Source organism: Bubalus bubalis, chromosome 3, assembly GCF_019923935.1.
Source record: "Bubalus bubalis isolate 160015118507 breed Murrah chromosome 3, NDDB_SH_1, whole genome shotgun sequence".
NCBI classification, from domain to species: domain Eukaryota; kingdom Metazoa; phylum Chordata; class Mammalia; order Artiodactyla; family Bovidae; genus Bubalus; species Bubalus bubalis.
The window spans coordinates 6,282,856-6,293,818 of NC_059159.1; the positions used below are offsets into that span (position 1 = coordinate 6,282,856).

The 10,963-nt window shown below is 60.6% G+C and overlaps 2 protein-coding genes and 1 long non-coding RNA gene across 3 annotated transcripts; 2 read left to right on the top strand and 1 right to left on the bottom strand.

Moving 5' to 3' along the window:
• The first annotated feature begins 231 nt into the window (after nucleotides 1-231).
• Nucleotides 232-2,933, top strand: LOC123465506. The gene is made up of 5 exons (XM_045164691.1): nucleotides 232-388; nucleotides 444-716; nucleotides 811-932; nucleotides 1,410-2,140; nucleotides 2,799-2,933. Exons 1-4 carry the CDS (start codon nucleotides 232-234, stop codon nucleotides 1,887-1,889), a joined length of 1,032 nt encoding a protein of 343 aa, XP_045020626.1. The 3' UTR covers nucleotides 1,890-2,140; nucleotides 2,799-2,933.
• Nucleotides 2,934-3,039: 106 nt separating this feature from the next.
• LOC123465549 lies at nucleotides 3,040-4,498 on the top strand. Its single transcript, XR_006640743.1, has 3 exons — nucleotides 3,040-3,187; nucleotides 3,340-3,547; nucleotides 3,812-4,498. It is a non-coding gene; the product is annotated as an uncharacterized LOC123465549 (long non-coding RNA).
• Nucleotides 4,499-5,575: 1,077 nt separating this feature from the next.
• LOC112583598 (BTB/POZ domain-containing protein 17) lies at nucleotides 5,576-10,826 on the bottom strand. The gene is made up of 3 exons (XM_025279412.3): nucleotides 10,661-10,826; nucleotides 8,483-8,759; nucleotides 5,576-6,752 (listed from the first exon to the last, which is right to left on the bottom strand). Exons 1-3 carry the CDS (start codon nucleotides 10,743-10,745, stop codon nucleotides 5,678-5,680), a joined length of 1,437 nt encoding a protein of 478 aa, XP_025135197.2. The 5' UTR covers nucleotides 10,746-10,826; the 3' UTR covers nucleotides 5,576-5,677.
• Between the last annotated feature and the right edge of the window lie 137 nt (nucleotides 10,827-10,963).

Here is a 10,963-nt window from a genome sequence, read left to right on the forward strand (position 1 = left end):
ATTTCCCTGGATTCCCTGGTGGCTCAGATGGTAGAGTCCGCCTGCCAATGCGGGAGACCGAGGTTCCCTCCCTGGGTCGGGAAGATCCCTTGGAGAAGGAAATGGCAGCCCACTCCAATATCCTCGCCTGGAGAATCCCATGGAAGAAGGAGCCTGGCGGGCTGCGGTCCATGGGGTCGCAAAGAGTCGAACAGAACTGAGCGACTTCACTGCACGGAGCCTGTTTCAGGGATGGGTTGCAAGAAGGTGGGCACAGAGGGGTCCCTCAGGAGCAGTCCCCGGTTGCAGAGTTCAAGACACAGCTTCGAAAAGCGGGCCTCGGAGTGGGGCTTCAGCCGGCCGCACAGCATCCGGGGGCTTGGAAGGGCGAGGACCCGCTCAGCGGCGGGTGCGGGCGGCCCCTCACCGGCCACCTGGTGCTGACGGCCCGCTCGGCTCCCCAGCTGGCGCTGGAGCAGCGGTGCCGAGAGCTGCGCGCGCGCGGGGCCGCCGCCTGGAGCAGACGCTGCCGCGGCGCGTCAGCTCGGAGCAGCAGCGCGAGGCGCTCGGCCTGCTCTGCCGCGTGCACGAGCTGGAGCTGAAGAACGCCGAGATGCAGTCGCAAGCCCTGCTCCGCGACGGCGCGCTCCGCCACCGCCGCGAGGCCCTGCGCCGCCTGGAGCAGCGCCGCAGCCTCTGCGAGGAGATCATCCGCGCCCAGCGGCAGCTCATCCAGGGTAGGGTCCCCTCGCTACCTACACCCCGCGCGTCCGACCCGCCGAGAGCCCGAGAGCGCGCACTGAGCCCTGCCTCTCCGCTCCCCCACCGCAGACTGCAACCTGGCTGTGCCGCAGCATCTGAAGGAGCTGTACGAAGTGTACCTGCGGGAGCAGGAGGAGGGCAACCTGGAGCGTGCCACCATGATGGACCGCCTGGCCTCTCGGGCCCTGCAGGTGGGCGCCCGGGCCGGACAATGCGCCCCTGTGCTAGGGGCAGGGCTGATGCCCAGGGCGGCGCCTGCCAGCAAGTCGGGTGGCCTCGGGACCGTGCTGGCTGGTCCCCAGAAAGCTGACACCTCCTCCTCCTCCTCCTCCTTATCTGACCCAAAGCCTCACCAAGCTCCACTCCCGTGCTGTTCTTCTGCCACACGTGTCCCCATCCAGGGTCTGAGGGTCAGGGTTGGCCATCTGAGATATCACTAAAGGCCCCAGATGCCCTCCCAGGAGCCCAGGCCACCAGGCAGTGCCACTGGGGATGCCTAGCAGACCACGGCTGGCCCCTGGGGACTCAGCACACAAGCCCCCCTGTCTTCTGGGGCTCCCAGCCCAGATTACAGCCCCAGACACTCTGTGTGCCTGTGTCACCCAGGCTGTTTACTCAGTCTGAGACCAAGTCTTCCAACTGCCCTCTCCCTCCTTTCCTCTCCCCAGGACAGCGCCTTGCCCAAGCTTAGCCCACCAGGAACCATGCCGACCCCGGAGGAGTCTGACCTAGAGAGCGTCAAGATGCCAAACTCTGAGTCCCCGCACCAGCACGGAAGCTTCCTCCTCTGCTCGGCACTGAGAGGTGAGCTGAGGACCACTTCCAGCCATCCAGCCCGCCTGAGCCACCAGGCCATGTCTCAGAGATGCCAGCCCAGACCTGGCTTCCCAGGGAGGATGGAGCAGGAAAGAGGGGAGGGGGGCACAGGTCTGGAGCCAGGACTTTGGGGTCCTCGTTCCCACAATGCAACAGTTCTCAGGAGGGGTGGCGCTGGGACCCCCGTGGTACCAGCCTGGGCAACAGCTGCCCATCCTCCTCTGCCGACCTCAGTGAAGCCAAGCACCCGTTCAAGGCCAGCTCCCGGGCCTGGCAAGCGAAGGGCTCCTTTATGCCCACCCCACCCCGAATCCGGGCTGTCAACCTGGTGATGCAGGAGGTGAGCAGTGGGCCCCACGGGTCCCTGGATGTGGGCAGGAGTACCCGGGAGGGACACCCAGTGGTTGGGATGGAACTTTTCCAAAACAGCCCTCTGAGGACATAGGGTTCCTGCTGGGTCCAATGGCTTCTCTTCCCAACCCATTCATCTCACAAGCTGCCACTCAGGTCGGTCTGAATGGCAAGATCAACTCCTCCCCTGAAAGCATCGAGAATCTGTCGGAGATCCCCTTGTCCCTCAAAGGTGTGTCCCCTGCCTCCCCCAACCCCCATCAGCCTGAGCCTGGCATGATCTCAATAGCTCAGCGCACCCAGCCAAAGCCCCTTCCTTCCCTCTCCTCTGCTGAACACACCCAGGCATCATTCTAGAAAGAGAGGCACCAGTACCCAGAGAAGAGTAACCACCTGCTCTGTCCACACAGAGCAGGGGACACAATTGGAAACAGAATGGGGAACACATGGCCCTTGGGGTCAAGCCCCCTCCACTTCCCACTCGGAAATAACTGTAATAGCAAATAGAGTCCGAATCCTCCCTACCCTGTGGCCACAGGTGACCCTCATAGCTCAGCAATCCATCTTCAGAACCTGGGACTTCCCTGGCAGTCCAGTGGTTAAGACTCAGCACTTCCACTGCAGTGGGTGAAATTTCGATCCCCAGTCAGGGAACTAAGATCCCGTATGCCGTGTGTCATGGTCAAAAAAAACCCTTCCCAACCCACTGAGGCTAGTTTTACCATCGTCAGTTTACAGATGAAAAAAAGGCTCAGAAACTTGCCCAAAGTTTCTCAAACAGCAAGCAAGTTGGGGTGAGCTGCAGCAGAGAAAGGGGTGTTGGAGGTGCAGGAGGGCGGGGGGAAATGTGGCCTTGATCCCGGGGTGGGTGCCGCTCTGTCCTGCCGCAGGGAGGAAGGAGACCACAGCCGACACCAAGAGCATCAGCGGGAAGGCTGCCAGGCACCAATCGCAGGCCCTGGGGGCCAAGGGGTGCCAACTGCTGGCACCCACCATAAAGCAGAGCAGCCTGTCCCTGCACTCGCTGGGCGAGACTGATGACGTGTGGCCACCCGGACCGCTGGCCTGCAAGCGGCCACCCAGCCCCACCCTCCAGCACGCCACCAACGAGGACAGCCTGTCCAGCAGCACAGGCGAGGCGCCATCCCGGGCAGTCGAGCGTCATGGCGATGGCCCTTGTCCCACGCTGTAAGGCCAGAAGAAAAGCCCAAGAAAGAAACGTGAGGACTCCCTGGAGGTGAAGCGGAGGTCCCAGGCCTTTGAAGTCACAGGACAAGGGGTGAGCCTAGAGGGACAGGAGCTGGGGGTGTCTGGGCCCCCTCCTTGCCGGGTTCTGAAGGCTGGACTCCTCCAGAGGCCCCAGGGTACCCCTAGCTGTGCACCACTCTCCATGGAGTGTCCCCCAACTGAACCTAACATCTCCTATATCAGATCCTCACCCAGCTCCGAGCTCATCTGGCTCTCCAGCCAACGCAGCTCTCCCGCCCCAAGATGCACGTCGCTGGACCCTGTTCCGTGGAGAATCACACCTCAGAACAGAGGATGCCAGTGGTTGGGCACCTGACCCCTACCGTCCGGCCCCTGGGAAAGGCCACACTGCCTATGGCCAAGGTCAAACTTCCTCCGTGCCAGAACTCGGGTGAGTACCAGCAAGTGGGGGGGGGGTGGGGGGGCAGGGATAGCAATGGGGAGAGGGGAGCCCTTGGCCAGGCCAGGGAGGAGACTGGTTGAGCTCCCTGCCCCTATGGCTGCCCCTTGCTGGAAACTGGGCTCCTGAAGACTATTAGTGGGACTGGCCTCTGGGGGGGGAGGTGCCCCTAGGGAGTTCAGAGCCACTGTGGGTGACTAGAGGGCATGGAGAGGCATGCCTTAAAGCAGAGCTCCTGGCCCTTCCCTGTCGCAGGCCCGGAGGACACCTCCCCTGTCGCTGCCCCCTCCAACCCAGGCGATGTTTCCGAACGGGTTGCTCGGATGCCCCGCCTGACCTATGGCACAAGCACCAAAGGGAAAAACGGATGCTTATGGCACAACTGAGGGGCCCTGCCCGGAACTGGCCCTCCTGCCCGCCAAGGCTTGATGGGGTGTGGCAGCAAAGGGAGACGGAGGCTGGGCAGATGGGGATGACTTGGCGTCAGGAGCTCGGGATCTCAGAAGGCTGGGGCCCCTGGGACCCAGGAACCATGGGGGTGCCTGCCCCCACACTTCCGTGCCTTCAGTGCCAACGGGAAGGGGAGCTGAGCCCAGGAGGCATGGCCTGGATGGCAGGGCTCCCTGGCTTCCCAGCCCTGGATCCCAGGGCTCTCTGGGCAGAGACTCCTGTTGCCGAAACTCTATTCTAAGATCTGCAACCAGATTGGCCTGAGGAATGTGGGGCGGGGGTGGAGCAGGGAGGGACTGTTCGTGGGATTAGGGCTCCTGGGCCCACATCTGGGACAAGGGCATGCTGGATGGTTGGGGAAGGGCCCGACGGGCATTTCCCTTACTGTGGCTGGGGGCTGGAAAGGAATCTAGCTTTGTTACTCAGCAGTCGCTTCCACCTTCCCCCTGCCCCCCAACTGCTTGTTAACAATAAAAATCCCATTTGAGTTTTGTTGGTTGTTCCGGAAACTAGACCTTGTGAAAGGTGGGGTGGTCCTGACAGACTGGGCTTCCCTTGCCCGGGTGCTGCTAATGGTAAAGAACCTGCCTGCAATGCAGGAGATGCAAGAGATGTGGGTTCAGTCCCTGGGTCAGGAAGATCCCCTGGAGGAAGAAATGGCAACCCACTCCAGATTCTTGCCTGAAGAATCCCATGGGTAGAGGACTGGCGGGCTCCAGTCCACGGGGCTGCAAAGAGCCTGACACGACTGAGCGACCGAGCACATGACTGATTAAGATTCAACCCAAGTCCCCTCTTGCCACCACACCCTCTTCTTCTCCGGCTGGTTGTAGAGCACCGGTCAACAGACTCCTGGGGGAAATCGTTTTTCCTCCGGACTCTGAGGTCTCTGCCCAGACCCCCTCCCAGGAGAGGTCAGAGCCTTAGGGTTGTGCTTACCCCTCCCACCCCAGGATGTCAGGGCTCAGAAATTGCTCAGCTGAGCCCCTCAGCTTCAGGTGAGAAAGCTCCCCCAAGGTACACCTGACCATCTCGATGCTTTTACCTGCCCTGTCCCCTGTGGGGACGGGGGCCCTTGGGGAAAAAGTAATGAACGATGGGGAGCCCCTGACCTGTGGAGCCCTCCTTGGACTGTTTTTACCCCCAGAACTGGGTGGTTTAATCATCCCCTTGCCGCTCCGAGCGCTGGTTTCTTCTACCAAGAGCTCTGGCTTCCCACGTAGTGCTGGTGATAATCCACTTGCTAATGCAGGAGATGCAAGAGACACGGGTTTGATTCCTGGGTTGGGAAGATGCCCTGCAGGAGGAAAGGGCATCGCCCTCCAGTATTCTTGCCTGAAAAGTTCCATGGGCAGAGGAGCCTGCCAGGCTACAGTACATGAGGTGGCAAAGACTGAAACACCGCTGAACACACACATACACACCACCAGGAACCTTCCTTTCAGGTCAGTGTGAAAGTAGCTCCTGAAACCAGGCATCTGGTCTACCACCCACCGCCTGGCTTCCATCCACCCAGCTCTCAGGCCGCTAGCACCTGGACCCCCAGCGGGCCAGGACAGACACCTCCACTGGCCATGCCACTCCCAGTCCCTCTGCGCCATCTCTACTGGGCCTTTATTTTCCTGATCCAGAGGCCTCAGGGATGCTCAGCTTCCCGCCCCGGCCTGTTGGCTACTTGGGGGTCCGGATGAGGGTGTGATAGACGGGCTTGACAATGAGGTGGAGATGCAGGGCGTTCTCCACCAGGTACTCGGAGTTGCGCCGCTGCAGGTCGGCGTGCGCCAGGAAGTCGCCGGCCTCCTCGCTGCTCTGGTGGAAGCTGTAGGCGTGGCGGACCAGCAGGCGGCCGTGGTGGCGCGCCCCCACCAGCACGGTCTTCTGGAAGCTCACGCCCGCCGCGTCGCCGCCGCTGCTGGCCGGCGTGACCACCAGCCGCGGCCGGCCGTCCTCAGGGCGTGCGAGGGGCAGCGCGGTGCCCGTGGCGTCCGCGTAGACGGGCCGCAGGCTTACCGGCAGCCAGCGTGGAGAGAAGAGCACGTTCCAGGTGACACGGCGGCCCGAGTCGTGGCCGCTTGGGCCCAGCTGCGTCTGGAAGCTGGTGCTGCGATCGTCGCGGGCAGGGTTGTTGATGACCCACGGGGCGCCCCAGGCGGGCGCGAGGTAGTTGCGGGGCAGGAAGGCGCTGCCGTTGACGTCGAAAAACTTGGCGTAGTGCAGCGGCGAGGCGGCGTGGAACTGGTAGGCCTGAAGGAGCAGGTCGGCCACCGCCGGGCCATGGCGCGCCAGGGCGGCCGAGCGCGCCTGAAGCTGGAACAGCTGCGCCGGAGGGATCATGGGGTAACGGATGGCGCGCAGCGCGCGCTCGGCTACGGCCGGCGGCGGCCGCGCGCGGCCCAGCCACGCCTCCAGCGCCTGGAAGAGCTCCAGCTCGTCCTGCAGCACGAGGTCCGAGCGCGGGAGCAGCTGCGCCAGCAGCTCAGGGCTCACGGCGCCCCACTCGGCGCTCCCCGCCACGGCCGACAGGTTCCAGGCCAGGAACTGCAGGCAGCTCTGGCGCAGGGCCTCGTCCCCGGTGCTCACCGCGTAGTGGTACCAGCCCACCGCCGGGCCCGCGCCGCCCGCCAGGTGCGCGCGCATATAGTCGGCCACGCCCCGCTGCAAGGAGGCCACGCGGTACTTGGTGGCCAGCTGGTGCAGGGGGATGGCCTGCGCCAGCAGCACGGTCAGCTCTCCGCAGTAGAGGTACCTGCCAGAGAGGTGCAGAGATGGAGCGCGGTCAGGGCGGCCAGCGGTTACCCTACCCAGCGCTGCCTCCTGAGTCCCGAGGGTACCCGGCCTTGGGCAGACAGTATTGTCATTAAGGGAGCCAACAGAAGGACCTTCCCACGCGCATCCTACTTCACCGCCTCTTCTCTCCGGTTTCTCGTGGGACGTGGAAATAAGCAAGCATTTATCGAGCACAGGTGGCTCAGTGGTGAAGCATCCGCCTGCCAATTTAGGGGACGCAGGTTCTGTCCCTGGGTCAGGAAGATCCTCTGGAGTAGGAAATGGCTACCCCCTCCAGTATCCTTGCCTGGAAAATACCATGGACACATAAGCCTCGTGGGCTACAGCCCATGGGGTCCCAAAGAGTCGGACAGGACTTACCTGACTGAGTACGTCAATGATTCCTATATTGAGCGCCCACTGAGTGATTGAGCTCTGTGCTAGGGCAAGAAAGATGTATCTCCTACCTTCACCAGGTGTACAGTGTGGGTTCGGATTCATATTCCGCCAGTTACTTGCTATAAGAGTGGGCAAGCCATTTAACTTCACTGTTTGCCTCTGGGAACAAAAGATGTTTCCCAGGATCCCTTAGATCACATGACTAAATTCTAGCTAATGAGATGTCTGCAAAGGCACAGACTGGGATTGGGGGAAAGGCTGGTTAAATAGAACTGACTAGGGTAGAGATTGATGCTAAAGCTGAAACTCCAGTACTTTGGCCACCTCATGCGAAGAGTTGACTCATTGGAAAAGACTCTGATGCTGGGAAGGATTGGGGGCAGGAGGAGAAGGGGACGACAGAAGATGAAATGGCTGGATGGCATCACTGACTCAATGGACGTGAGTCTGAGTGAACTCTGGGAGTTGGTGATAGACAGGGAGGCCTGGTGTGCTGCAATTCATGGGGGTCACAAAGAGTCGGACACGACTGAGCGACTGAACTGAACTGAGGGTAGAGATTATTGTCGTTCAGTCTGTCAGTCCTGTCCGACTCTTTGCGACTGCATAGACCAGCACACCAGGCTTCCCTGTCCTTCACCATCTCCTGGAGCTTGTTCTAACTCTTATCCATTGAGTCGGTGACACCATCCAACTGTCTCATCCTTTGTTGTCCCCTTCTCCTCCTTCCTTCAATCTTTCCCAGTTAGGGGGTAGAGGAAAGATGCTTTTGTCCTTCTGTGCTATCTCTCTTTCTGTTGCCTGGAAGTTTGAAGAAATGACCAATATTCTGCAGCCATCTTGTCTAAGCTATTAAAGCAGGGTCACTTCCTCAGACTAGAGTGTGGGCAGTGTCCCTGCGCAGAACGCTAGCAGGAAGCAGCCCCCTAGCCCTGTGATTCAAAACCTGGCCAGACAGCAAAACCACACAGAGACATTAAAATAAGAAACAGTGGCCCAACCCTAGATGTGAAGCTCGGAATTCAGGGTGGGGCCTAGAAGTCTATAGTCCTTAAAAGCTCTCAAGGCCAGGTTTGGAAACAGCTTTGAAAGTATTTGGTAACTAACTTCAAACCTCTCAGAGCTTTCAGTCAGGGGAGTCCTGCTGCATTTTGCAAGAAGCTGGTGCAAAGAAGGAAGAGGGAGGTAGTTGCATGGTCATCCTAATGCCATCCAGGGAAGGGGCAGGGCTAAGAGCCAGGGCTTCCATCACCCTGTGAGTAGAGAAGCCAGGGACGTGGAAAGGGATGTCTTCCCCTGATCCTTCCCCACCTGATGAACTTGTCGAAGACAGCAGCACAGTCCGGGGACTCCTGCAACACCACCTCGCTCTGGTTACTCAGCAGCTCCCGGAACTGCTCACTCTGCAGTCCCAGCAGCAGGCGGTGGGCATGGAAGACTCGGACCTCGTCGGTGCCCATGGCCTGCACCCGCAACACCACATCGCTGGCATTGCCCTGCCGCAGCAGTTCCTGCAGGCGCTGGAGCAGCATCTGGGAGTGGTTGATGGAGGTGCCCGCTGACTCCCCGCCAACATCAGCTTTCTGGGCTGCAGCAGGAAGGAACAGAGCAGCCTGAGAGGGCAGCCTTCTGGGGTTGCAGATGGACCAGCTGGAGATGCCTGTGGTTGGATGTGGGCAAGAGGGTAGGGGAAGCCTGGGGAGGCTGTGTGCTCTCGTTTGTGCCTGTGAAGTGCGTGGATGCATGTGTGTGCAGACAAGCACATCTTAGACAGGGAAAGTCGTGAACCTGAGCAGACCCTCAGAAGATGCTCTTGGAAGGGGCTGGGGGTGGATTTCCGGCAGGGAGAGGTCATGAATCAGGATGGGACAAAATGTCCAGAGCTGGATTTCCCTGGTGACTTGGTGGTAAAAATCTGCCTGCCCATGCAGGAGACACAGGTTTGATCCCTGATCTGGGAAGATCCCATGTGCCGCAGAGCAACTAAGCCTGTGCTCCAGGACTATTGAGTCTGTGCTCTAGAGCCGGGGAGCTGAAAGTACTGAGCCCAAGGTCTGTGACAAGAGAGGCCACTGCAGTGAGAAGCCCATGCACTTTGATGAAGAGTAGCCCGTGCTTGCTGCAACTAGAGAAAAGCCCACACAGCAAGAGACCCAACACATCCAAAAAAAAAAAAATTTAATGTCTAGAGCTGATCTCCATGATGCCAGACCCCTAGGCAAGGATTGAGGAACCTCTTGGTCCCCACCCCCTCGCCTCCTGAAGAATTGCCCACCTTACCCCTTGGAAGAGAATAGTTGGCCCAAAGCAGTGCATTCCCCAGCAAATAATCTATTGAGCACTTACAATAAGCCAGACACTCCCCTGGGAGCTCAGACCAGCACAGTGAACAAAACAAACCAGCTCCTTACACTCATAAAAGCACAACTTAGCTTCTTAGGCAATAAATACACAAATAAGCCTCTGGTTTTAGGCTGTGACCAGTAAAGGCGGTGACGGGTGGCGGCTCCTGTAGGTGCAGGAATCAGAGACAGGCTCCCTGCGGAAGTGATAAGGAGCCCGCCCGAGGCCCTGGGAAACGCTGGGCTTGGTGCTGGGAAGGCGGAGGGGATCTGCCCACATTCTGAGTGGGAGGCGAGGGGTGGAGCAGGGGAGGGGGCTGCAGCATGGGGGCGTGGTGCAGGCCCAGCCGCCCTCCTGGATCCTGATCTGGGAGGCAGGGGTCTACACTGGCCTCCCGGGGGACCCGAGAAAGCACAGAGCGAGCGGGTCCTGGACGGGACTCTCAAGGCACCTGCGCCTTGGGACTGGCGTCCTCCTGCTTCCAGGCGAGCCGCGCTGGACCCTCCTCCCCTGTTTCCAGGGACACCGTGAGGGTCAGACAGGGACACGTGCCCATGGACGGACAACTCAGTGACAGAAAGCACTGCCAGCAGCCTCCCCAAGTGGAGCATGGACTGAGGAGTCCAGGGGAGCAGATGGGCACCCCCACCCCCCGTGTGCATATGTGTGCAAGCGCGCGCGCACACACACACACACACACACACACACATACACACACACAGTCCCAGGGCCCATGTGGACTCTTGAGGAGGCTCCCAGGAAAGCAGAGCCTCTGTGTATGGGTGAGAGGCAGATAGAGGGAGGGAGAAAGGGTGAGAGGCAGATAGAGGGAGGAAGAAAGGGTAAGAGAGGAGCCCTGGTTATTTTCCAGCCCCGCCATCCCCCAAGCTGTCACAGTGAAGGCTCCAAACGCTGATGGATCCCACTCTCCCCAGCCTGGGCCCAGCTGCCAGGGACAATGGACCGTGGCAGGGTCTTCCTGTGGTTAAGCCGCCTGCCTTCCCAGCCCTCCTGCCCTCCTCCATGGAGCTGCCTGATCAAATCAACTCTGTGCCTGGCCCGACCGGCTGGACACCGCCCCCTCCTGGCCGTGGGCAGTTGGAGCCCGAAGGTCCTGCCCCTTCTCCCTGCCCACTGCCCACTCACCTGCACGAGTGACCAGGCCCACCAAGGCCAGCATGGCCCAGAAGCTGGCCCAGGACCCAGGCTTGGCAGAGCCCAGCCTGCGCATCTTTGCACCCTGCCCCCAAGCCCACGGGAGGAACGGCGGAGCCCAGACCACTCCGCGCACACATCCCTCCTCCTTATATAGGATCCAGCCCAAGGGGATGGCCGCCCCCCTTTCCCGGCTGGCTTCCCTCCCCCGACCCAGCTTCTGCCTTGGATTGGTGGAAACTGGCCCCAGCTGTTACCCAGGCAACCAGTTGAGCTGGAGAGCGGCCTCCCCGG

What these genes read in the sequence shown, in the direction of transcription:
- LOC123465506 (XM_045164691.1), top strand. Translation starts at nt 232, where the DNA reads ATGGGTTGCAAGAAGGTGGGCACAGAGGGGTCCCTCAGGAGCAGTCCC. An exon ending in GAGGACCCGCTCAGCGGCGG is followed by an intron (nt 389 to 443) that starts GTGCGGGCGGCC and finishes TCGGCTCCCCAG; the next exon opens with CTGGCGCTGGAGCAGCGGTG. An exon ending in TGGCCTCTCGGGCCCTGCAG is followed by an intron (nt 933 to 1,409) that starts GTGGGCGCCCGG and finishes TCCTCTCCCCAG; the next exon opens with GACAGCGCCTTGCCCAAGCT.
- LOC112583598 (XM_025279412.3), bottom strand. Translation starts at nt 10,745, where the DNA reads ATGCGCAGGCTGGGCTCTGCCAAGCCTGGGTCCTGGGCCAGCTTCTGG. An exon ending in GGGCCTGGTCACTCGTGCAG is followed by an intron (nt 8,760 to 10,660) that starts GTGAGTGGGCAG and finishes TTCCTGCTGCAG; the next exon opens with CCCAGAAAGCTGATGTTGGC. An exon ending in GTCTTCGACAAGTTCATCAG is followed by an intron (nt 6,753 to 8,482) that starts GTGGGGAAGGAT and finishes CCTCTCTGGCAG; the next exon opens with GTACCTCTACTGCGGAGAGC.